Source organism: Montipora foliosa, chromosome 11 (genome assembly GCF_036669935.1).
Source record: "Montipora foliosa isolate CH-2021 chromosome 11, ASM3666993v2, whole genome shotgun sequence".
Lineage (NCBI taxonomy): Eukaryota > Metazoa > Cnidaria > Anthozoa > Scleractinia > Acroporidae > Montipora > Montipora foliosa.
The window spans coordinates 43,236,474-43,261,585 of NC_090879.1; the positions used below are offsets into that span (position 1 = coordinate 43,236,474).

At 41.6% G+C, this 25,112-nt stretch overlaps 1 protein-coding gene across 4 annotated transcripts in view; it reads left to right on the forward strand.

Moving 5' to 3' along the window:
* Positions 1-25,112, forward strand: part of LOC137977678 (nesprin-1-like) — a 182,666-nt gene that overhangs the window by 127,225 nt on the left and 30,329 nt on the right. For all 4 annotated transcript variants that reach the window (XM_068824974.1, XM_068824977.1, XM_068824976.1 and 1 more), the window contains 16 exons: positions 146-484; positions 1,652-2,302; positions 2,584-3,160; positions 3,895-4,186; positions 4,780-5,227; positions 5,619-6,275; positions 7,599-7,931; positions 8,821-12,162; positions 13,831-14,115; positions 15,066-15,398; positions 18,520-18,852; positions 19,448-20,434; positions 20,836-21,054; positions 21,955-22,722; positions 23,208-23,540; positions 24,000-24,332. In XM_068824974.1, coding sequence (XP_068681075.1) covers positions 146-484; positions 1,652-2,302; positions 2,584-3,160; positions 3,895-4,186; positions 4,780-5,227; positions 5,619-6,275; positions 7,599-7,931; positions 8,821-12,162; positions 13,831-14,115; positions 15,066-15,398; positions 18,520-18,852; positions 19,448-20,434; positions 20,836-21,054; positions 21,955-22,722; positions 23,208-23,540; positions 24,000-24,332 — 10,230 coding nt within the window. The remainder of the gene's footprint in view (positions 1-145; positions 485-1,651; positions 2,303-2,583; positions 3,161-3,894; positions 4,187-4,779; positions 5,228-5,618; positions 6,276-7,598; positions 7,932-8,820; positions 12,163-13,830; positions 14,116-15,065; positions 15,399-18,519; positions 18,853-19,447; positions 20,435-20,835; positions 21,055-21,954; positions 22,723-23,207; positions 23,541-23,999; positions 24,333-25,112) is intronic.

Sequence of the window (25,112 nt, forward strand, 5' to 3'; positions counted from 1 at the left end):
TATCTTTGATTTATAAGTAAAGTAACACTTACTACCACCAAAAAGTTTTATTTGGGCTCGTTTAGGCCGAAGGAAACTTAAAAAGAAGATGGCCTGAGGCTTTGGTGGAGGCCATTTCGTTTGATGCATGTGTTATTCTCGACAGACACTTCAGCACGAGATTCTGCTTCAAAAGCCAGAGCACGAGACTTTCAAAGACACTTCGATAAAACACGCAAATCTGTGCAGCAACAAGGATGTAACGGCTGACCTTGCTGTGTTGGAGGAAGAGGTCGCTACTGTTGACAAGCGGTGGGATGAGTTATGCACCAAGTTGAGCGATCGACTGCAGCTGCTGGAAAATATCCAGGAAGACATTCATCGCTACCAGGTTGTGCTTCGTCTGACAGAGAAGACACTTGTCGAGATTGAAAAGATCGTTTCTTTTGAGTACGAGTTGACATTGGATCCTAAGAAGGCCAGAGAAGATCTGACGGAAGTTATGGTTAGTGTTTATCCACGTTAGGAGAACGGAATTTCTAATCTTTGGTATCATTTGCATAGGGTGAGCTTTAGCAAGTTTTCGTTCCTCTGTTTTTTCAGCGCTATCTTGAATTACGTCATATGTGCATGCGCATCTCAACTTTGATACGTCATATGCGCAGTTGACGATGGCGCACCTCGTGATTGTTTGTATGAAGGCAATTTGCACTAACACGCTGATTTTTGGCAGGGACGTTTTTTAGTGATAATTTCTCAGACAATTTCAACAAATTCCAGATTTTCACAAATTTAGTGTATGTGACGTTATCACCTCTCAGGATCCTGTTTTTTTCTTTTTACGCATCATGTCTGCAATGGTGGACAATTTTAATTTTGGTCATAATTGAACTTCTTTGTCCTCTTCTAAAACAAACCTGTTTTCATGAAGTAAATACTAGAGAATGTCGTAATCGGCAACGGTTGCGAGTAGAGAACAAGCACAGCTTGTTCTCGTTAACAACTTGTTCTCGTTCGTGAAGTCGTGCTCTACGTATTTAGGTAAGCGTATAGTTCGAGTTCCAGTCTGCAGAAAAAAAAGATTGTGGGATGAAGTTCACGTTCCGACGTTTTGAATGAGTTGCTGTTGTTCCAGTTTTTCCTGCTATAAAGTAACTGCGAAAAGCAAACGCAATTTCCTGTTAACAAACTCGTACTTTCCGCTTCGATTTTTCGATGTAAAGTCGTCGCAGACCAACTTGCCGGGACGAATTGGGCACGCCTGGCTGCGCAGTACGAACGCGCAGTAATCAAAATCCCAGAACTCGTACTCGCAGTAACAATCGTTGTCGATGCTAACATTCTCCAATCTTATTACGGCCTCAACAGTAATGGTGCGAAATGTCTGTCACAGTCATGTTCTTCCATTTTAGTGTAGGCCGTTGATCATTTCTGCTATTATGTAGGGTAGGGCTGGGAAAGGGGGAGTTGTTGCCTCTTTTCATTTGATGGTCAAAAACCTCAAAAAATGGAAAAGGGCTCGACTATTTTTGTCCAGGATTCTGTAATCTTCTGGTAAAAGAGTTTAATACACTGACAATAATAAAGACTATTTCTAGCCTCGTCGTGTTATTTTTTCTTTAATATGGAGGCACTTCGTGCTGAAATAACGCTTTGTGTTCTTTTGTTTCAGAAATACATTGTGCAACTAAACAACCGAAGGCCTGAAGTGAAAGAGCTTGAAAAGTATGGAAAAGACTTAACTGAGAAAACAGGCTCACCTGAATGGCAAGAAAAAGCCGCTACAATCCACCTTAAATTCAATACACTGGAGACCAAGCTGCACGAACGAGAAGACCTAATGGAGAGAATTGTTGAGTGCATTGTGATTTACACGACAAACACTGCGCATGTTGAGCGAGCCATTCCCAAGGTCAAGGAAGATATGTCCAACCAAGCACCCATAAGCACGGAGCCTGAAGAAATACAGGAACAACTACAAGATGCTGAAAAGTTGCAGGGGGCTCTTGTTGCTGACAGCTTCTCTCTAGAGAGCGCTCAAGAGGCAGCGGATTTACTGGATTCATTTTGTGACTGTGAGCCAGAACAGGGAGAGAGATTAAAGGCAAGGGTGCGATTATCGAAAGAGGCTCTGGACGAGTTGATAGTCGCCAACAGTGAACGGCAGAATGCACTGAAATGCGCCCTGATGCAGTCCAAGGAGTTCAAAACTGCCTCCAATGACTTTATCATCTGGTTAAACGCCATAGAAGACAGGCTTTCATCTCAGCCTGCTGTGACGGCAGATACGGGATCTATACGAGACCTCAAGAAGGATCACGTGGTAAGCCACAAGACGATATCTTATGGTTCAAAAGTGTGCTGACGGTTAATTTTCGTATTCAGATTCGCCAACGCTCAAATTGACTTTTTTTTTTTAAGCAAGCAGTGTTGTTTTTTAAAGTCTTCAAATGTTATCATTGTAATTAATTTTAATAATTCCCTCGATAAAAAGGTAAAATTCTTTGAACGCGTTAGGAACAACATCATCCCATAAATCTTGTATCAAATTATGATTTCTTTCGGCGTTGCCTTGTGACACTGTCGATCATTATTTGATTGCAGCCTCTCTTTGATGAAGTTCAGCAACACGAGCCTGTGCTGAGTGCCATCAAAAAGTCAGCGGATGAAGTTCTTCAGTCCACAGAGCCTGGAAAAGAGCGCGACAGAGTTGAACAAAAAATGGCTCGAATACAAGGCAGATGGGAAGTTGTACAAAAGAATGCCTCTGACCGCAAATCACTGCTGGAGCAGATTGAGCCTGTGGCACAACAGTACGGAGACAGCTTGCAAGACATTATGTCGTGGTTGTCTGCAGCAGAAAAGAACCTGGCTCTCCTAAAATACGTTCCTTGCGATCGAAAAGGACCTCAGAAGTACGAGGAACTCTTGAAAGAAATGGAGAGCTCCCTTGAAGAACATCTGAGTGCTCTCAGCGACTTAGATCACCTCGCACGCTCTCTCATGGAGTTTCAACCAGAAGACGCTAATGTCGTAAGTACCCAGGTGCAAGAGGTCAGGAATCGCTTTGCTGTGCTCGACAGTGGTCTTAAGGAAAAGGGAAACAACTTGGAAAAAATCAAGAATCTCCTTGAAAACTTCACGTTTCGACTTCATGCTGTTGAGGAGTTGGTTGTACAAGGTACTTTGTGTCAAGCTTGTTTTATTTTATAGTTTTCAAAACTATTCCACTGCCGGATTCCTTGTTTTTAGTGGTACTTTTTTTAGTTTATTGAAAATAGTGAAGTCTTCGAGGGTTTTGTTTTTAACATTTTAATGCACAATGATCAATTTTCTTTCGTGTTGCACGTGTTTTCATGTTATGTCGAACATAAAATACCCATAAATAAGATACTACAAGCTCTCTACTTATTGGTGAGACTACAAATCAAGTCAAGACTGGCAAGTCAAATAAAATGTTGGCCTTTGAGAAGAATAATTCAGAATTATTTAAGTCGGGGGTTTTTCAAGTTTGCAAACACGTGTTCGCTCAGGGCCATCTTGCTCGAGGCGTAATAATAATTTAATATTTCAAGAAATCCAATGCCGCCATTTTCTATTCAACGGAAGATTTCCCTGGAACACCTAACCTTCAGATGCCATGAAATACCAGACTTACCATATCATCAATCAGAAGTGGTGCCGAGAATCAGATGAACAAACGATTACGTAGTTTTTTATTAGATCTGGAAAAGTCGCGCTTGGCTTACTAAGTAGCATAGCAAGACCGTAATAATGGAAGTAACATCGAAAGAGCTTTTAACTCCTAATGAGAACATCGCTTTCAGGACTTTTCAAAATAATACGTTATTTTTGTTATAACAACAGTCAAAAATATGGGCAACTGATAGTTTGACTCGAAATCATTTATTGCAGGTATGATTGTGTGCGCCTACAGAACACCGTTCATGGACGTCCAGAAAATCTGCGGGGAACTCGAAATGATAACAGAAATCCTGGACGCTTTCACTGATCATGAAGAAGAGATAGACATGATTCAAAGTGTTGCTATGGATTTGCTTGACATCCTTGAAAGTGATTCTCCTGACTCCACCATTATTAGGAACCAAGTGGAAACCTTGAACATGCGCTTTCGTATGACCATGGATCGCTTGCAAAAGCGAAAAGCTCAATTAGACCGACATCATCAGCATTTGGTACCTTTCAGGTAGGAATCTTCGGGAAGAGGATTGCAATCAATCATTACTAATTAGACGAAATGAGCAGGAACGTGTGCTTGGTTTAATGCCGGGCGATTTCGCTTTAAACTTGTTAGGCTGAACCAGAGTTTACGTAGGCCTTTGAGTGTTGTGAATTTGGGAATTTCTTTGAGAATGACATGGCACTGAGCCAAGATTTGCAAAGATTAATCATCGAAAGCTAAAAAATGCTTTGGTTGTCGACCTTGTTGGTCGCAAAAGCGTCCATTGGAGAAATGGTCTACCACTAAGTGATGATCAATACAGAGGTTTTGAACACAAAGTTTGCCTAAACTCTTTGTGCTTGTTGTATCTGAATTAGGAGCGTTGACCCTTCTTTCTGTAGATTGATAAGAAGAAGAACGTGAAAGTTTGTATCAAATTACACTTTTAAATTGGTTTCGAATAGAAGAATAGAAATGTGAAGCAGTGAAATTGAAGTCAATTTTGTTTAATGTTAATACAGTACAACTACCTAATGGGATTCGTTTTACTTTGTATAGACGTTAAGCTACCCCCTTAAGCCTAAGTATTTCAAGTGTTCTTCAATTCCTAATTGTAGGGAAAACATTGATGAGCTTGAAGCCTGGCTTCGGTCGATTAATGAAGCGATAGAGAATTTGGAGCCAATCAGCACCGAGCCAGACAAACTCAAGCAGCAGTTAGAAGAGACCGAAAAGTTGCAAGACGAAATACAAGACAAGACACGTCTACTGCGCGACTCACAGACAGAGGGTGAATGGATGATGGAGCACAGCAAGGAAGACGAAGATATGGTTATTGAAATAGTCACCATTTTAAGCAGTTGCCAGGCCAAGTTGGATCGTACATCAGCTAAAGTCGATCAACGACAGTCTCGCCTGCAGAGTGCGGTTATCGATAGTCAAAATGTTGAGGTGACATTTGCAGAATTCATCGACGACTTGAGCCGAATTGAAGAGCAGCTTGCTGGTATGCGTCCTGTCTCTGTTTTCAAAGACACGTTGAAGGAACAAGAGCGACAATTTGAGGTATGTCTCTTTTTTTTCTGTGTCCATTCAAAAGCATTAGAGGCAAACTGAGTTCTAAGTTTTATTTAATACTTAAGGGTTTATGGCAAGGTTTTCGTTTGGGGGTGTTTCACGGACGTGCTAGAATACTGAAATTCTTTGCCGATAAAATTATCGTAACTTCGCTAAAGAGATTATTTTAATTTGGGCTAAAATCTTTGTCCGTGCAAAATTACGTAAACTTCTAAAACGTCTGGGCAACTTTATTCAACACTACCCAAGAGAAGTTCATTCCACTGTTGTCCTAATAAGTCTGTCCATTAACTCTCTTAGGCCCACTTATGCCTGATATTGTTCTTCAGAGGGTAGTTTCGTTTCATTACCACTTTATTACACCTCACATTTGTCTTAGGTTTTGAGGGACGATGTGAAAGACTTGGACAAGCTTTCTGACGAGCTTATTTCTCGAGTGGAAACTGTATTGGTTAACGCTGAACCCGGCCCCGACCGTGAGTCGTTTGAAACGCGGTACAAAGATATGAAAACAAAGCTGGCTAACGTGAAAGAAAAGGTAGAAACAAGACACTCGGAAATTGATGAGAAGGCCCCTGTGCTGTACAAGTACCATGACAAGATCGAGGACTTTGTTGCTTGGCTAACCGAATTGGAAAGAAAGTTATCATCATCACAGGGTCCTGTTTCATGTGACGCAAAGATGATCGCTAAACAGCTCCAACAGATCGAAGCACTGAAGAAAGATTTCAACGACCACAAACCACACTTCGAAGCGGTGAAAGAGACTGCTGTGGCAGTTGTCAATAGCAAACCTGATGACGTTTACGTTGTAGAAGCGCAGTTGCAATACATTGATAAATTGTGGGACAGTATTAATTTGCGTTTGAAGGGCAGACAGGAACAACTCAATTGTGTCAAGGAAATAGCAGAGGAGTACCAGAAGGCGCTGACACCAGTTCGTGCTCTCTACGCATGGGCAGAGGACGCCATCGTGTCTCCAGAGGCGATCGGAGCAAACGTTCAAAAAGCCAAACAAGAACTGAATAACACGAAGGTAAGACTCTTCCACTGAATGTTCCAAGCTCCTTATCAATATCCATCAAGTGTCGTTTGTACGGTATAAAGAAACTGTTCTCTTGAAATCGTAATGCGTATTCACTCAATTTTGCCAAGGCGAGTTTCGTACTCTAGAGCGCTATGTTTTGCTTGAAACCATTCCATTTCATTCCTTCCTCAATGTTTTGAATGCGTGCTTGTTGTACTTCAGTTCAATATTTAATTTATTAGGCGTCTTGTTTGAGTCCATTCTTGTTTATTTCTGTCGAAAACAGTGTGGCCCAGTGGTTAGGGCGCTTGCCTTGAGATCCGGAGATTCCGGGTTCAAGACCCGCTCTGGCCACTCGTTGAATTTGATCCTGGTAGTCCCTGGTTCAACTTCCCAGCTGCACTTGTAAATAGCCAACTGGTCTGCCTCCGGCCAGTTGGGATTCTTAACAGTTGTTGTTGTTCTGTTCTGTCGTTTCGTTGTGTTTCATTGGCCCTGAAAAGCCCCTATGGGGAGCGGTCAATTAAGTATGTATTGTATTGTATTGTAAAAACTCTTTTTCCTTTTGCGAGGATGATATATGTTAAACACGAAGACGCACTATAAAAGGGGTGGCTTCATGCACTGCTTTTGTTCGAATTCATTCAAGCACGACTGATTAATGATCCAAGATGGTGATCAACAAACAGCAACACAGAGACGGAAGCCCGAAAAGATATTTCTAGCGCGAAAAAAAGGGACTCGGGATTACGGACACATTGCCATAAGACGCTTTTTTATTGAACAAATTATCACAGAGCTCTGGGTTGCGTCCACAGTTGATTGATAAATCATTTGCATGTGCCTAAGGCACCACGCCTTTTATAGTGCGTCTTCGTGTTTAATCTCACGGCGGCGGTGTTTAACCCCGAGGGATTAAAAACTTTCGTTTTGTCACCGAAACTCGTTCCCAAACATCTCAACTCTATTGTCTATAGCCAAAATGGCCGCCGTGCGAATAAGCTGCATTTACCTGCTAACGGTAACCTTTACTCTAACCTTATTCAGTTGCTATAAATAGGTAGCAAATGATTACACTTGAGAGACTCTTCGTGTTGGATATCAAAATCAGGCGTGCATCTAACTTTAATACTAATTATGTTACTAAATGTAATTGTTACTCAATTTGCATATAATGATGTTACATTTCTGGGTGTAATCTTGGCCGATGAAATTTCCATGTTCATTGTTGGCATAGGATGTCCTCGTTCTGCCTATGGGATTGACGAAATGGTGCTGTAGATGGATGTGTTTCATTCACACAATGTGTTTTTCTTTCTCTTCAATGACTAGGCTTTACTTAGCTTGATGACATCTCGTGAGACAGACATGAAGCAAGCTGTTAAACTCGGTCAGAATCTGGTGCTAAATGTAGACCCGTCTTCACCAGAAGTGTCGTCACTGAGACAGGAAGTCAAAGAAATACCCGACCGCTTTGATGAGCTTACAAGTCATTTGATCGAACAGCAGGATCAGTTGGAGAGGATCATCCGACATAGCACAGTATTTCAACATGACATCCGGGAACTTGAGCTGTGGGTGACTGACGTTTCGGAGAGCACTGCCATGCAGGAGCCTCTTAGCACCAATCCGAAGGTGGTACATAAACGACTGGAGCTCACGGAGGTTGGTAGAACATACCTTCGAGCAAACCTTGCGACATTGTGCTTTTTGGCACTTTTTGATGAACGTTTGCTCTGTTTTTGCTCAATGTTCTCGTCAGTACAATTTGGCATTATTCAAACGACTTTCAGTTCAAATTCAATTGAAGTAAAACGCTTTTAAGATCGCGATTAAATTAAAACATAGTAGAAATTCGAAACTTTGGAGCACACCAACAAACAAAAATCTTCTTTTTCATTTTCAAAACTTGAAACAGTCGCCTGGAACTGCACTTTCCGCAAACGAATTTTCCAGGTATAGGTCTTCACAGCTTTTTCCCAAAAGTTTCTTAAGTCCTTTTAGTTTAGTTGTATTTTAGATCAAGAGGGAGAAAAATATCGAACGCCATGAAATTTGCATTTTTTGCCGACTTTCTGATAATCAACTTGAAACCAGTATCTGATCGATGTTAACATACGAAGGGAATTTCATTGAAATCGATCAAGTGCTTTGTTCTAAGCGATGCCTTCAATTGAATCATCCAACAAGCCTTAGGTTGGGTTGACCAACTTTGTGGATGTTGGAAAATTCAGATTACCATTTCATGACCATTCCTCAAATTTCTGGAGCCGCCTTATCGTGGTCGTGTGATGATCAAGGCTCCAGAGAGTGCATTATTAGACCATACAGCATTCATGTCTGTCGAAAGTCTTTAATTTATTTAGTCGTCGCACTCAATTCTCATTTGCCTCTCGATTATCCTGTTTTCTGTTTTGGGTTAGGACAAACCCATCGGTTTCATGGTCAAATAAAAAAGGAGGGTTACAATTAGCTTTAAATTTAAAAAAATCTTATAGATTTTTTAGTTTTTTTTTTAGTATAGTGAGCTTGACACCGATGATCTGTTTGACAGGCTTTACAGGATGAGATTGCCATAAAAAGAGCAGCTCTGGATCGCACAAATGATCTTGGAAAAGTCATCATTGAAAACTGCAGTGAAAGTCCGATCGTTGTGGCAGACGTTCAAGGTAAACTCACCAAAGTTCGGGTTCAGTTGGATCGATTAGATGCCAGGATCGAACAACGCCATGCTATTTTACAGAATATCCTCCTGCAGATTCAGGTGTATGATGTGATGTTTGACGAGTTTGTCTCCAAGGTGGGCGAAATGGAGAATGAAGTGGTAAACTTTAGACCAATTTCTGCTCTCTTTGAAGTCGTTAGTGAGCAAAGAGAACACATTCAGCACAGTGTTAGTGACAACATAGCCCGCAAGCAGCCTGTTTTCGAAAAGATCTTGGAAGATGGGCTCGAAATGCTGGAAAGAATGGAACCTGGTAGTGAGAAAGACGAACAAGAAGAGAAACTGGAACAGATGAAGTCTCGTTGGAACGATGTGAAGGATAAGACAGCTGAATTGAACAGGCAAGTAGAGGAAGTATACGAGGCATCGCAAAAATACGATCGTCAAGCATCAGCCTTTAAGGACTGGCTTCAGAAGGCAGAGAACAAGGTGAACAAGATCTATCCAGTCTCGTGCGATCAGAGCGAGCTTGATGCATGTCTTAAGGAGCTCAACGAAATTACGTCGGAAATTGAAACGTACACAAACGATTATCATGAACTAAATGAGTCAGCAAACACTTTGATAGGTTCGTGCCAAGCTGATGGTGACGTCATCAAAGCAGATTTTAACGAGATCACGAGTCGATGGGATGCTTTACAAGTAACTGTGCTTAATAAACAAGGGAAAGTACTAGAAGCGAAAGATGCTATCGAGAAGTACCAGAGTGCATTGCAGCCCGTACAGGAAGCTTTTACTCAAGCTGAGTATGCTCTGCTATCGCATGAGCCGGCGGGAACTGACGCTGACAAACTCAAAGCTGAATTGGAACAGATAAAGGCCTTGGTATCGACTCTGGATGACAGGAAAGGAGACGTCAAACAATTAAATCAGTCAGGTCAGCAGCTTCTGCAGCAAGCTGAGGATGACTCTCCTTCAACGTTGAGTGTAAAGGAGCAACTTATCAGCACGAACAACAAGTCTAAAGACTTGCCCATTAAGCTGGGTGACAGACAGAAGAAACTCGAGAAAGCGCTGGAAGGCACAATGAAGTTTAACTCCTTACTTGACGAAATCGAGCGGTGGGTTCCAGAAACTGTTCAAACTGTTGATGCTCTTCAACCAGTGAGTACCGAACCAGAAAAGCTCCAAGAACAAATTCATGAGACTGATAATCTGCACGAAGAGGTAAAAAGATATGTGGTGCGTGTGTGTGCACTGGAACAGACAGGCCAAGACTTGATAGAAGACAATATGCAAAATCCAAAAGCGGTATCCGATATTCAAAACAAGATCGAAAAAATGCGTCGGCCAGTGAACCAGATAAACGCTAAGCTGGAGCAAAGAAGTCAAAGACTGCAAAATGCTGTGTTACAGTCCCAAGAATTCCACCAGGCGCATGACGATTTCTTGGCTCGTTTAGGAAGCATCGATAAAATGCTTCAGTGTCAGATGCCAGTCTCTCCGGATTACCCCATAACAAGACGCCAGAAGGACGAATCAGACGACTTAAATGACTCCATCGCTCAGTTGCAACCTGTGTTCTTTAAGTTGCTGGAGGCTGGAGAAAAAGTTCTTGATGCAACCGATCCTGGAGAAGACAAAGTTACATTGCAAAAGACTTTGCAACAATTGAAAGAAAAGTGGGAAACTTTGAAAAATAGAGCAGTAGACCGAGAGAACAATGTAGCAATAGTTATTCCTGAGGCGAAGTCGTTCCACAGTGGTATTCAGTCATTTGACTCGTGGCTCACAGACAGTGAGAGGAAATTAACTGCTGTCAATACTGGTTCTGTAAACCCAGAAGAGCTTAATCAGCAGCAGAAGGTATTGGAAGATCTTAAAGAAGCCGTTGGGAGTCATAGACTGGATCACGAATCGATTAACAACACGGCTGATTCTCTGATGGACAAGTGCAAGGACGACAGCCATTTTGTGGAAGTTCAAATTAAGGGCGTAAATGGTCGTTGGGATCAATTATTGAAAGACATTGATTCAAAAGAAAGTTATTTGCAATTTTCTAAGAGCAATCTGGATAAGTATCTTAGTTCTCTAGGGGCCGTGGAGGATGTACTACAAAAAGCTGAAATGACTTTAGAATGCCAAGAACCATTCGACCTTAGCATCCCGAAACGCAGGGAAGAACTTGCAAAGGTCCAAGACGTTGTTGAGAACGTGGAGAGGTCGGAACCTCGCCAACGGGAAGTGCAAGAATTTGGTGGTAAAGTACTTGAAGGAATGAATCCAGATTCCGTTGAAGCGGTGATGTTAAAGCAGCAGCTAAAAAAAGTAGAGGATTCCTTCTCTACCACCCTGATCATAGCAAGGAATCGTAAGGCACAGCTGGAGAAAATCATTATTTTAATCGTTGAATTCACCGAGAAATACGAGGTCTTGACAACTTGGACTGAGGAGATAACTGTTGTAGTGGAGACATTCCATTTAACAAGGGCAAATCCCATTGTTATAAGAAGCCAACTGGAAGAAATTGAACACATTCAGGAAGATATTGTGAAGCACAAATACACTCTCGAGTCCATTGATGATGCTGGACAACGGTTGATTGAAAGTTGCGAGAACGAGCCGACAGTTGTGATGGAGGTGAGCAGTAAAGTGTCTAAAGCCAAAGCGTCAGTGGAGTTACTCTCGGCTAAAGTTGATGAGCAACACAACAAGCTGCAAGCTGCGGTTCTGCAATCGCAGGAATTCCAGGAAACGCTCGATGATTTTGTTGCCAAGATGGGAGAGTTAGAAGACAATGTAGCTAAGATGGGACCTGTGTCGTCTCTGTACGACTTGCTACGCGAACAAAGTGAGGAAGTTGAGCAGGCTTCTGCAGATGTTAAACAACTGGAACCTTTGTACGAACGAATATCTCAGAATGGCAATGACATGTTGGATACCCTTGAGCCTGGAGAGGAGAAAGACAAACTGGATGAGAAATTGAATGACCTAAGCACGAGATGGAATGCAGTGAAGTCAAAGGTTGAAAATCGCAAAGCGAAGGTCGAAGAGGTTTCACCTGTGGCAAAGACACATCACGACTCACTGAAATCGCTTCTTCCGTGGATGACTGATTCAGAAAAATGGGTTTCGTCACTTGACCCTGTATCTTGTGAAGAGAAATCCATTTCAAAGGAGCAGAAGATTCTCGCTAGTTTATTGGAACAACTTGCTGAACACAAGCCTGAGGTACGAACCTAAACCCTCGGTTTTCACTTTAAGTGATTTTAACTCTTCCCTGTTACGTTGACATCTGCTTAAGGTGATTCCTTAGCAATAGAAGTTGTCGTAAGATTTTCTTTAAACTTTTCTCCATTGTTCCCTACATTATCATTGTTCCCAACAAGTCATACCTCGTTTACGAGATATGACTTGCTCAAGTTACTCATTTAATCATTGCGACTTCATCTATCACGGACAAATTTGTTCCATCGGTTCACACTACGTTTTGCAGGAACAGGAAGCACAGCTTTGAAGTAAATCTTGAAATAACAAAACAGGTGTATTGTATTGTATTGTTCAAAGTAATAATTTAATGTATGTTTTTATACACCTTATTCCAAAATGGCCGCCATTTTAGTATTCATTTGTTTGCTTGCAAATTAGCCCTTTTGGTCTCGCTTTCAAAGGTAAAATTCAAAAGAATATTTAACCTTGAACGAGGCCAAAAGGGCCAATTTGCAATCCAACAAAAAAATACTAAAATGGCGGCCATTTTGGAATAAGGTGTATGGCACAGGCACACGTCTTGAAAAGGCACTAACTACAAATATTCCTCGGGTGCGTGATCTCGAGGAGACAATTTTGTGTCCACGAGTGATGGCTACGATTACTTTTTTGCCTATAACGTTTTCTTCTGGCGTAAAATTTTTAATTTTTTTTACGGCATAAAGAGGAGGAGTAAGAATAAAATTATGCCAAAAAAAAAGATAGGTAACCAACCTCGTTTAGGAGAAAACAGAAAGCAAACCAAGCTCGACCCCTCGAACAACACGTCTCCCCGACAGCGCGGTTTCACTTTCACTCTCGGACTGAAATGACACTTTAGCATCATCGAGGGTATCACTCGACGTTTTGTTTTGCGAGAGTCCAAAAACGTTTCCCGTTTTGCTCTTTACTGCTGTGCTCTGAAAACGGCCATTCTTCTTTGTACGGAGCTTTCCCGCACGAAAGGTCGCCATTTTGAGATGGTTTTGGCCACGTTCGATATATCAATATTCACACATGGCTACGAGTCTTTATGGTTAAATTTAAACATTTTTTTGTTGAGAAATATCCGTTGAGACTGGTGAGACATAGAAAACAGAACTGAGCCGTGAAATTTGCCCATAAAGCCTCTTAGCCATGCCCATTCTCGTCACCAGAGCCTCGGATCGACACAAGGCTCTGGGAAACTCTATGTAGGAGAGCATGCGCCGTAGGGTTCTCATAGCCAAAAATTGGCTATTTGAATCTTACGGTGCCTGCTCACTCCTCGCGTCGGCTAACATGAATGAACCAATTAGAGACGATTTTGATTGTTCTTCACGAAAACCAATGAGAAAACACTTTGCTTCAGGGTTCCCCAGAGCTCTTCTCTCCCTCAGTCAAGAGAAGAGCTCTGGGGTCGAGATTGAGCCATGCCTGAAAACGAACATGGCCTACACTGTTATGCGCAGAACAGGATGCGCAGTGCAATACTAGGGAATCACCTTAAGACAGTAATGTAAGGCTGTAGTAGTCAAATGTGCGAGTGAGGTTAAATGCCCCATACGAGTTGTGATGAAAGCAATAGAGCATGATGTGGTATAGCAGAAAAGTGGCAAACCGACCAACGTTAACGTGACGTTGACCGTCTTTTCCGTTTTGATATTGCAGATGGATGCGATAAGCGACGCAACTGGTGAGCTGTCCAAGCTTTGCGATGATGTGCAAATAGTGGATGCCGAGTCAAAGGACGCAAGTAAACGCTGGGAACTTCTGACAGAAAATCTAACAGTACGACAACAGCTCTTGAACAGTGTGGCCCAGTTAATGGAACAACTAACTCAGCAGTTGAAACCAATCGAAGAGACGCAAGACGAAGCAGAGGCTCTGGTAGATGCTCCCCTGTCGTACCTTACCGATGCTACGAAAGGAGAGCAAGAACTCAGGAAGATAGAGGTATGTGGCTCCCCCCCCCCCCCCCCCCTCCTTCCCAGGTTACTCCATGGGAAGTGGACCTAAGATTCTGCACACTTTGTTTACTGCCTGTCTCTTAGAACGTGATTTCGCTCGAACCAGTTTCAACAGTTTCAAGAAACTGCACTATTTGAGAGGATTTAATCTACCAAACTGTTTCATGTAGCCACAAAGTGATGGTACCATATGAAACACCAATAATTTCTCAACAAGACAAATTCATTGGTATGACGTAATAGGTCACCATGTCAACAAAGAAGCCATCTAAAAATGCCCTATGATTTGTCTTTAAGCGCTTATACCTTAAAAACGGACTTACTGACCCTCAATTTTTATTTCTGAAAAGTGATTTACTGCTTCAGATCGAACTCTCTGCAAAGTTAAAAAAAATTCTCTGGAGTGGATTCATAGCCATCCACCCACCCTTTGCAGAGAGTTTTATCCAAACTTGATAATTACTTTGAGTTTCCAGAAATGAAAGTTGGCGTTACCGAGTTCGTTTTTAAGATGTAAGTGTTTAAAGACAAAATATAGGGCGATTTTAGATGGCTGTTTACTTACCATGGTGACCTATTACGTCGCATCAACCAGTGCGTCTTGTTAAGAAATTAATGCTGTTTCATTTGGTACCAAAGCATTGCCGTTTTGTTGAACATTGATGTAGAGTTCATCCTTCTAATAAGACATTACCTACGAATTGTTGAAACTTGTGTGGGGGCCACCTTAAGTCGAAACCGATGTCAAGCATTTTATTTTTTGAAGCACCTGAAGGTAATCATGTTCCGTACATTTGCTGCGAAATAGGATTTAGAGGAGAACAACCACCACAGCCACAGCACAGCGAACCCTTAATTAGGACTAGCAGTACTTCTACATTATCATATGATTTATCTCTTGCGATGAAAACTAATGCTATTTCTCTCTGTTTTCAGGCTTTGCTCTCAGTACTCAATGACCAGGAGCCCCAGCTAAGTGCAGTCAACGAAAACCTGTCAGTTCTGTTGCAACAAGTCGACGAAAAGTGTCACCCCGCCACCCAATTCAAGGCTGAAGTGTCACAGGCAGACCAAAAAAATAAAGATCTCATTGACAAATTGAATATACGCAAAGCCAACCTCGAGGAAGACGTTGAGACCGCCCGTGTGTTCCAGGAATCTCTTGCAGAAATTGAGGCATGGCTACCTGAAGCAAATAAACGTGTATCCAGTCAACAGCCAATCGGCACCGAGCCAGACGCATTGAGAAAACAATTAGAGGAAGCACAGGTTGGTCCATTAAGTAAAAAAAAATTATGGGGGCGCTGTAACATGACTTTTGCTGTTTTTGGTCAAAGCTGCAAAGAAGAGTAGAATTAAATATAGAAATGAAATGTAAATAAATGTAGAGATATTCTCTTTTACTGGCGTCCTCAGATGTGCTTAAAATATTTCTCGCAAAAGTCAACAAAAGCAAAAACTAGAACGTACTTGCAGACGTTTTTGTGTACAACAAAACACGCGCGGACAGGGCTCCGAAAATCAGTGACATTAAAGCCCATCGCTCCAACAAAAATGTTTGCTACCGAGGCCAGATAGCATTTAAGCTAGCAAGACATCCTTGACTTTTAAAGCCGATAGCTCATCAATTAATTGGTTATCAACGTCACAGGACATCTACGTAAAACTCCAAAGTATTTTTATTCGCAAATGTCAACAAAAGCAAAAAGTAGAACGTACTTGCAGAAGTTTTTGTGTACAACAACACACGCGCGGACAGTGCGCCGAAAATCAATGACATCAAAGCCCATCGCTCCAACAAAAATGTTCGCTACCGAAGCCAGATAGCATTTAAAATATCAAGGTATCCTTCTCTTTTAGAGCCGATAGCTCATCACTTAATTGGTTATCAACGTCACTGGACATCTACTTAAAACTCCAAAGTAGTTTTTTTCTACATCCTGCTCGTGGGGTGTCTGGGCTGTTTCAGGGAGAAATGAAGGATATTCTTTTTTTCGTCCAAGAGCCAAGAAGGCCTTTTCCACAGGCTACGGGAAACCTCCTGGCAAAAAAATTGTTTTCGATTAAGTCGTGACAGTCGGGAGCAGGCTTTTGAAGAGTTGATATGTGAAGTGTGAAGCAATATAGTTTCCGTTTTTAATTCTTTCCCGCTGCCCACGGCTACAGACTATATGTCATCAAATCAAAAGGAAGTCTTGATTTTATAATCGCGGTGTTCATTTGCTCATTTCAACAACTGGATACACGTATTGTTTTTATCAAAATGTTCCAAAGGTGACAATAAAACTACTGAAAATGCGTTTCATTTAGTTCGGCAAACTGAGCAAGAATGTTAGAAAGCCGATAAGGGTCAGAGAGTGTGAAGAGCGTACTGTGGCGAGACATTTCCTAACTTCAGGCACGTTCGCAAAACAAAATGTATACGCAAGAAACTCACCAGGATCGCTTCATGAAATTCATTTCCTGTTAATTTGATATCGCGTTTATTTTTTAAAAGGTTTTAGGCTCAAAATATAAACATAAAAAGGGGAACATTGATTCTTGCCTCGGGCTGAATATTCGTTTAAAATATTAGGCAAGCGTTGCCTGACGGTTTACATGCCTCAATGAATATGGACGCGGAATGTTCGTGATTGCTAGCACTATGCGTGCTCCGGCGTTCTGCATTCCAGAGACAAACGTGACAAATTGAAGTGGCTTTGAATTTGTTTGTGGAATACTGTTAATAACAGGTTTTTAGAGGTGTTGGTTTAACCTTGACGGTTTGTGAAATAGAAAAAGTCGAAAGATCTTTCAAGAAAATGTTAATGCAATTGTAATTTCTTATCGCAGTCCCGAGAGATAACATTGCCATTTACACCGGTAACAAATGCTGTCAACGGGTATCGCATTGTTATTCTCCTCCCTTGTTATGTAATGTGACAATTCACTGCATTCCATTAATAATTAAAGCACCCAAGTGGTTAAACGTCTGTTGTATCGGATCGAAAGTTTGTGTCAGATCAAATGCGTAACGCACTCGATCATCTCGACAGAAACTGATGACTCGAATATGAAGGCAAATGGATTAAGAGGCTGTCGATTTCACAGCAAGAAATCAAGTAGATTTCGTGGAGATGTTTTTGTTCTTCCGTCAAACTTTATCCCTGGTGTTGGCTTCGTGCGAGAGGATTTCATTTTGGTAATTGGGAGACTATGATTTGGCTGCGGGGCAGAACTTTCGTTAACATAAATATGAAATATTGGCGTTGTTTCGAACCTTCAAAGTGTGCGATCACGGTTTGTGGGTTTTCAAGACGAATTACCCATTCAAAGCGGACAAAATAGCAGTCTTGATTTCTTTATTCCGCGATGGCTCCTATTTAATTGAATTCATCTATGTATCGCTTCCCTTGTTTAGAACCAAACAACATATTCATCTCTGGCCACGATTGTCTGTTGATGGTTGACGGTTGCTGTGAGTCACGCCGTTTCGTCATCGTTCTGTCACGAGACACCCGCAACCTTCAGTTTGTTTTAAATAAGATTGCGCGTTTGTTTGTTGCTGTGTTTATGAGTTTTAGTCAACACAATTTTCTTTAATTTTGTTTACACTTAGTTAACACATTAGTGATGACTACTTTTGGGAGTAGCCTTCATTCATCGGGACATGAAAGTGGCTTAGCTATAAACTGAAGGACTTGAACGGTGGAAATTCACGGCACTTTCGACCCGCGGTGGTCATTCGCGTTTCAACTCATTTTGTGAAAGAAGGACTTGGATACAATTTTGAGATGAAAGATCAGCGCAGCGTGTAACGAGTTAATTAGATTCTAGTCAGTCTTGTTTCTATTTTGGTTTATTGGAGTGAAAATTGTTGAGATTTATTTGTGAGTTTTTTTTACTTTCTCGTTTGCTTCCAGTCATGTTCAAACACGATACGCAATTTTACTACTTTTTCACTTTTCAAATTAATTTAATCTTAAAGGCCCACCTTCAACCGACAGGCTTTTCGACCGTTTGTTTTTGTTATGGAAAATCGCATTTCTTATCGTAGCGATCTAATTGGATGAATTTCGGATTCGGGTGGAATTTTCATATATGAAAATTGTTCCGTGGCAGGCAATGCCAGTCGGTTGAAGGAGGGCCTTTAAGTAAGTGATTAGCGACGGTTATAGTTAGGGTTAAGTAAAAGGCTGCTATCAAAATATCTACTTTCAATGCTACACAAAAATGGCTTTACAATAAATAAACATTCCACAGTAAACTGAATCTTTTCTATGAAATAATTTAAAGCCATACTTGTCAAAATGAGAAAACACTTTCATTTTTGTCACATGCATGCACTTAGCGCTGATTGAATTTTCGAAAGTGGGAGAAGAGCATTGCCAAGTTTTGTTTCTTTGCATAGGTTCTTAAAGATGACATCGCGAAGCACAAAGCTCTGTTCCAAACAGCCGAGAATTCGGGACAGACGTTAATCGAGAGAAGCCAAGAAGATCCAGCTGTAGTGGCGGAGGTTTACAGCAAACTCTACAAGGCTCGCACTGAATTGGACAAACTGTTGGCCCGTGCAGATCAACGTCTGAATCGCGTGCAACATGCCTTGCTACAGAGTCAGGAATTCAAAGTGTCATTTGACGAGTTTCTTGAGAAGCTGGGTCGAGTGGAAGAGGGCAGTGCTCTCCAGGCCCCTGTGTCTGGAGTGTATGACACCGTCAAGGAACAAAGCCAACAACAGAAAGTAAGTAACCCTGACTCCTTTTGTAGAGTATTCATTCGCTGGAAGATGTTTTTTTAGATCAGATGCTGGACCGAAGAAAGTCTAATATCAAGAACGGTTTTGCAATTCCACTTCAGTGGATTTCGTTGTAATGATGTGTACAATCGCAACTATACCAAAATGATTTTTTTGTGATTGATGATTAGCATATTTCCTTTCAGCGTTAACCCTGCCGCACCGGAAATTGGATATTTTCATTAAGTGCGAAAGTTTCACTAAAAAGGTTTCTCCTTTCCCCCATAACTGTTAAAACCGCTTTTAAGTTCAGCAGGTTAAGCCGATTGTCGTATATGTTGTGAAGTAATCGTATGTTAAAATTTAGTTGGCCTCCAATGTCTTTCGAAATTAGTTTCCATGCACATACTGCCTAAGTTGTACTCCACTCAGCTTTAGTACCGGAACTACTTCGCGGTAACAAATAATTTAAAGAAAACTTGACCTTTTTCATCGTCTGTTTTTATTGCCGTTTTCAGTCTTCGTATACTTTCCTGCACTTAAATTCGACGGGAATGGACTTGCGATCTCACAAGTTTTATTCGGTTCCATTTTCTCTTAGGTTTTAAACGACTCTATTCAACAACATGAAGCTTTGTTTGGACAGCTTATTCGGGCGGGAAAGAATATTTTGGAGACCACCGAGCCTGGACCAGAGAAAGAGGCTTTAGAGAGTAAATTGAGCGATACTACACAACGGTGGGATTCCATCAAGAAACAAACCGCTGAACGCCAAAAACAGCTCAATGAAGTTCTACCTTTGGCTAAAGAGTTTCAAAGTGAGATGCAAGATATCAAGCCTTGGCTTAAAGAGGCTGAAAAACGCCTACAAAGTGTTGAACCAGATGCATGCGATCTGATATCTGTGGACAGACACCTCGAGTCACTACTTGAACTTAAGAAAGAGATTGATGAGCGCAGACCCCTTGTCGAAGCTGCAAAGAACACTTCTTCGTCTCTCACAAACAGCTGCAGCGCTGATAAGTTTGTAATAGAGGGAGAAGAGCAAGATGTTAATAAACGCTTTGATAATTTGTCTGCTGAACTTTTACGGCTGGAAGGGAATCTTGACACCTTGAAAGGAGCTTTAGAAAACTATAACAAGACTCTAGAACCTGTAGAACAATTGCTTGACAGCACTGAAAAGTCCCTTGACTTACGTGAACCTACAGGAATAAATGTCGACAAAGGAAAAAATCAGCTTGACAAGGTCGAGGACCTGCTGTCGGCACTCAGAGCACACGAGCCTGATTTGAATAGTCTGGCAGATGCTGGCGACAAGCTCACATCCGCGTTGGATCCCAAATCTTCGGAATTACCTCGTGTAAAGAAAGAGGTTGATAGTGTGTCTAAACGATATCGTGACCTGCTGGAGAGCTTAGATCATGAAAAAGATCAACTGGAGGAAGAAACAGCGAAAGCGCTGAAATTCCAGGATGCTTTGCGTAAATTGGAGGAGTGGTTACCCAGCGTAGAAGAAGCTGTGGCCGCCCAGCAGCCCATCAGCAGCGATCCGGAAGTTGTTAAGCAACAGCTCCAACGAGCAGAGGTGACCATAACGTCAATGTTTTAAACTGAATTGTATGCAATTTTGCAACTAACTGACTGAAGAAAGCATTGCTATACTTTAGGCCAAGCCTAATGATTACCTCCTCCCTTGCGAGAAGGCCATCTTTCTACATTTCAGTACCATGTTACCTGTTGCTCCCACGAGTCTGCAATAGCTCAGTGGAGGAGCATCCGAACTTGCCATCGGATGGTTGAATCATACCAGAGGGGAGCACGCGACATTTCTTTTTTCCAGGTTGCTAGTGTCATCATTGATGAATACTTCTCTTCAAAAATAGCTTATGTTAAAATCTTCAACTATATCATGTTTTCATTGGATTTTCAACATTGACATCTTTGTTTGCCAGTTGCCGAGTCTCTTTTTCCTTTCCCTGTCTGTAGGCTTTGAGAGATGAAATTGCCAAGAACAAATTCCTTGTAGACACCCTTGAGGACTCAAGCAGAGATATAATAGCCGGCAGCAATGAAGATCCGCAGGTCGTGAGAGATGTCCGAGGGGAACTAAACAAGATCGTGATACCCATCGATATCATCTCACGCAAACTTGCTGAGCGTCAAGTCAAGCTACAGAATGCTCTGCTTCGTTCACAAGAGTTCCAGGTTGGTCAAACCACCACCCCCAGGAACTCCGTGACCCATTCTTTGAGGACATTAGGGCCGTTTATACGAGAGAAAATAAGCCGCGGCTTACCCAGGCCGCGGCTTAAATAAGACGCGAACACCCCGTATAAATGGTGCAAAATCTACTTTCACGACTTTCTCAAGCCGCGGCTTATCCTGGCCTGGGAGTTTATACTCGTATAAATAGTTCCTTTCGCTTATTATGTACGCCGCGGCTTATTTTCTCTCGTATAAACGGCCCTATTGTGCTTGTCCTTTGGCGCCCCACGGAGTTTATCAACAATTGTTGTGATACGGTACCTGTGGGTTGATGTCACCGTACGAGAAGATTAGAGAGTGTAATCCTCATTTGCAAGTTTCAACAAAGGCGTTACTTTTTCCTCAGTTATTTTAAACCCTGGGTGTTGATTTAGGCGGGGTTAAAACCTGCGTCCTTCCTCCCAACGGCCTGGTATTCAACCACCTGAGCTAGCTGGACAACGGTATACAGTGAGTCTTATGTCACGATTATTTTTATGAAATTACTTGTGTGGAATTGCCATAACATGCAATAGGCCATTTCCGAGTTGATGTCTGCCTCCTCTTCAAAGCGAGTCTAAGTGCGAAGTTTTTCTTATGAAAATTAGTTTTCATTCATATGTAAAGTAGAACTAATTACCATCACAAAAACTTTGCACTTAGACTCGCTTTGAAGAGGAGGCGGATATGAACTCGGAAATGGTCTATTCTCTTCGAAATGCTAGAACTTGAAAATATAGATAGCAAAGCAAACGGAGTAATAGCATAAAATAAAAAAATGAACACCGGAGCTCAGCTATCCAGGCCTTTGATGTAATATATAAAAACATACAAGTTAAGACATATCTTTTTGAATATCAGGTCTCTTTTGATGCGTTCATGGGTAAGCTTGGTAAATTTGAAGACCAGCTGGCGAAGCAAGAACCTGTCTCTGCTGTTCATGAAATTGTGCAAGCTCAAAGGCAAGAAAATGAGACATTGCGGATAGACCTGGCGCTTCAGGAAATTGCTGTCGAGAAACTGGTTCAAAATGGACAGCAAGTTGTTGATGCACTGGAGGACGCTCCAGAGAGAGAAATCATGGAACAGAAGATTAATGAATTGAAGACAAGGTGGCAGACGACAAAAGCAAAGGTTGATGATCGTCAAGTGCATCTCAACACGGTGGAGGTACAAGCGCAGAAATACCGCCAAGAGGCAGATGCCCTATCTGCGTTGACCACAGATGCTGAAGAGAAGATCACAGAGTTTGAACCCCTGTCCGCGGATATGAATAACATAGCCAAGCAAAAAGAACTTCTACAGAAGGTTCAAGGAATGGTGGAGAAGCTGAAAACAGATCTTCGAGATGTAGGCGGAAACGCAGATGACCTGAAAGAGGACGCGGAGAAAGACATTCCTGTTGTGGAAGCTGAAGTCGAAGATCTGGTAGCTAGAATTGAAAAATTGTCGGCATCTCTGGATGACAGAGCCACACAGTTGACAGCCGTGGAGGAGGCGTCACATGAGTATCACGTGACTGTTCAGAAAGTGGAAGATGTGTTCAGTGAGGCGTTTGATGTGGCCGATGCGCCTGTGGTGTTTAGTACCAACACAGAAACGGCTTGTCAGCATCTCGCCAAGATCAAGGTATGGTGGTGTTGTCATCTTTCTATTTTATTTACATATTTGTGTTTTTCCTGGCGGGCCGTTGTCCTTCGGTCGGGGAGAGATATTTGAGCATTGTTAGTGGTTTACATTTAATGGTTGACAGTTTACCTGCGAAATTAAAACAAACAACTTTCAAGAATAAGGTTCTTGCGAACAAAAAAACGTTGTTGATAGGTCGATTTATGTTCCGGAATGCGGAAAATTGATTCCTGTTATAAACGAACGAGGCATGATGTACTGCGCTTTTTTGTCATGTAGTAAGGTACGAATGAGATGCAAGATGAAATTTTAGCAATCAAGGAGAACTGCTCGAATTGTTTTGAGGCAATTGTTCTTTGCAGGGATTTTAGGAAGTGGGAGGGGGAAGTTGAGAGTTATTTTCTAGTGGTTTGCCGCTTACACAATCTTGAGTAATACTATCGTTTGTGACTAATTTAGAATTGCTTTCAATTAATTCCTTTCAGGAGCTGAGCGCTCGTCTGGATGATCACGCTCCCGAAGTAGAGAAGGTTGGCCACAAAGGAGACAACTTGCTTGGAAAAGTCCATGACTCGTCACCAGACCGCGCAGTAATCACAGACAAAGTGGCAGATGTTTCGCAGAAATACGTTGTGCTACAACAGAGGCTCAAAGCTCAGGAAGAGTCTCTCGCTAACAAGATAAAAGATACGGATGAGTTTAATGCCAAAATTGATGATTTGGGGGCTTGTGTGAAGAATGTTCGCAACGAGCTGGCTTCACTTGGACCTATAAGCACTGATCCTTCAGCAGTTGAAAAACAACTACAATTGGTGCAGGTTGGTTTTGCGTACACCTATAGTCGCTTTTATGAAGCTGCTCATGACCTTTTTGTCTTGCTGTCTCAATAAAAAAGGTATACCAAAAAACAATTTTGCAGTCTCAATGAATCTGCAGATCTCTAATCAATTGTTGAGGCGGAGTCGCTTTGGTTCACTGTTCTTTGTTCCTCTCGGTAAACAAAGAAGTCGTGACGTACATTAAGAGCACGGGTATGTGACGGGAAGAAAACGATAGATTTCATTCTTTTTAATCAGCCGAATGAGTGTAGCGGAAAACTGTAGGTTTCGAGATACGAGAAAAAAAAGAGCCTTTCGCTTGTTAGTGTTGCTATTTGGGGTATGTGTAGATTCAGTTGAGAAGTTGAAAATAAAAATCGTTCGCACTTGCAGTAAACTGGTTTGTATTGTATTTTCCTTTCACGGGTTTCTTTTTATTGCTTTACTCTTCTGTATCAGGACTTGAAGTCGAATTTGGAAGAGAAGAAACCAACGCTGGAAGATGCCCAAGGCTTGTGCGACAAGCTAACAGATGAGGTCAAAGATGAACCTCTTGTCGTTGCATCCATTAAAGACAAACTTGATAAAGTCGAGTCGCCGTATGAAGACCTAAAAGCAAGGATTACAGAGCTGGAAGGCAGATTGCAAGCGGCGCAAATACGATCACAAGAGTTCGATGTCTCTTTCAGTGACTTCAAAGACAAACTGCAAAGCATGGAAGACCTTGCTGCCAAATCACAACCAGTGTCTGCCGTTTATGATACACTGAAACAACAGAAAAGCAACGACGAGGTAACATAGCAAGGAATTTGATTGTAAAATTAAGGTTTCGTGTTGCAGATAGATCCCCCTTTGTGGACTTAAAGCCATATACACTGAAGCATATTTCGTTTAATATAAATTGCTCTTAGCGCGGATTCAGAGAGAGTGTCGTGGACTTGCTGTCGGACTAAGAAATAAATATGTATCCAGAGAGACTAAGGCTTTGTTACACTGAGAATAATTAGTTCACTAAAGTTTCATTTTGTCCCCTTCACCAAAGCACTGCTTTCAAATTTCGACACGTTGTCTTAAGTACCATTAGATTTAATGATATCCCTCTTCTTTGGTTTTCAGTAGTGTTACGAATGTAATCCAGCTTTTACCAAAAAAAGTAAAGCTTAAATGGTCTTTTATAATTAGGTATGAGAAATTTCTCTTCAGACGACTACTAATATGGGAAATTGTAAATCAAAGGGGTAGATTATAACATTGTTAGAAAGTCGTAATCATGATGTTTCGCAAATCATGATTGTGTTCGCAAAATGAATTTTAATCTTTGCTTTGATTCTTGACCGAACCAAAAACAAATCCGTGCTTTTAATTTCCTTCGTTTTCAAATCCTTGGCTTGCAATAGCGAAAAAGCCTTTTGGGAATTTGGCTCTATTATTATACAAAACGCGAGTGACTTTTCCTTTTGTTTTGTACACCAACGTGACCGTCTAATCACGTGCACCTACCGATAAAGTCTGAGCAAACTAGTACTTGTTTCTTACGTAGTACGTAGTAAGCCAATGCGTTTTTTTTTTTGT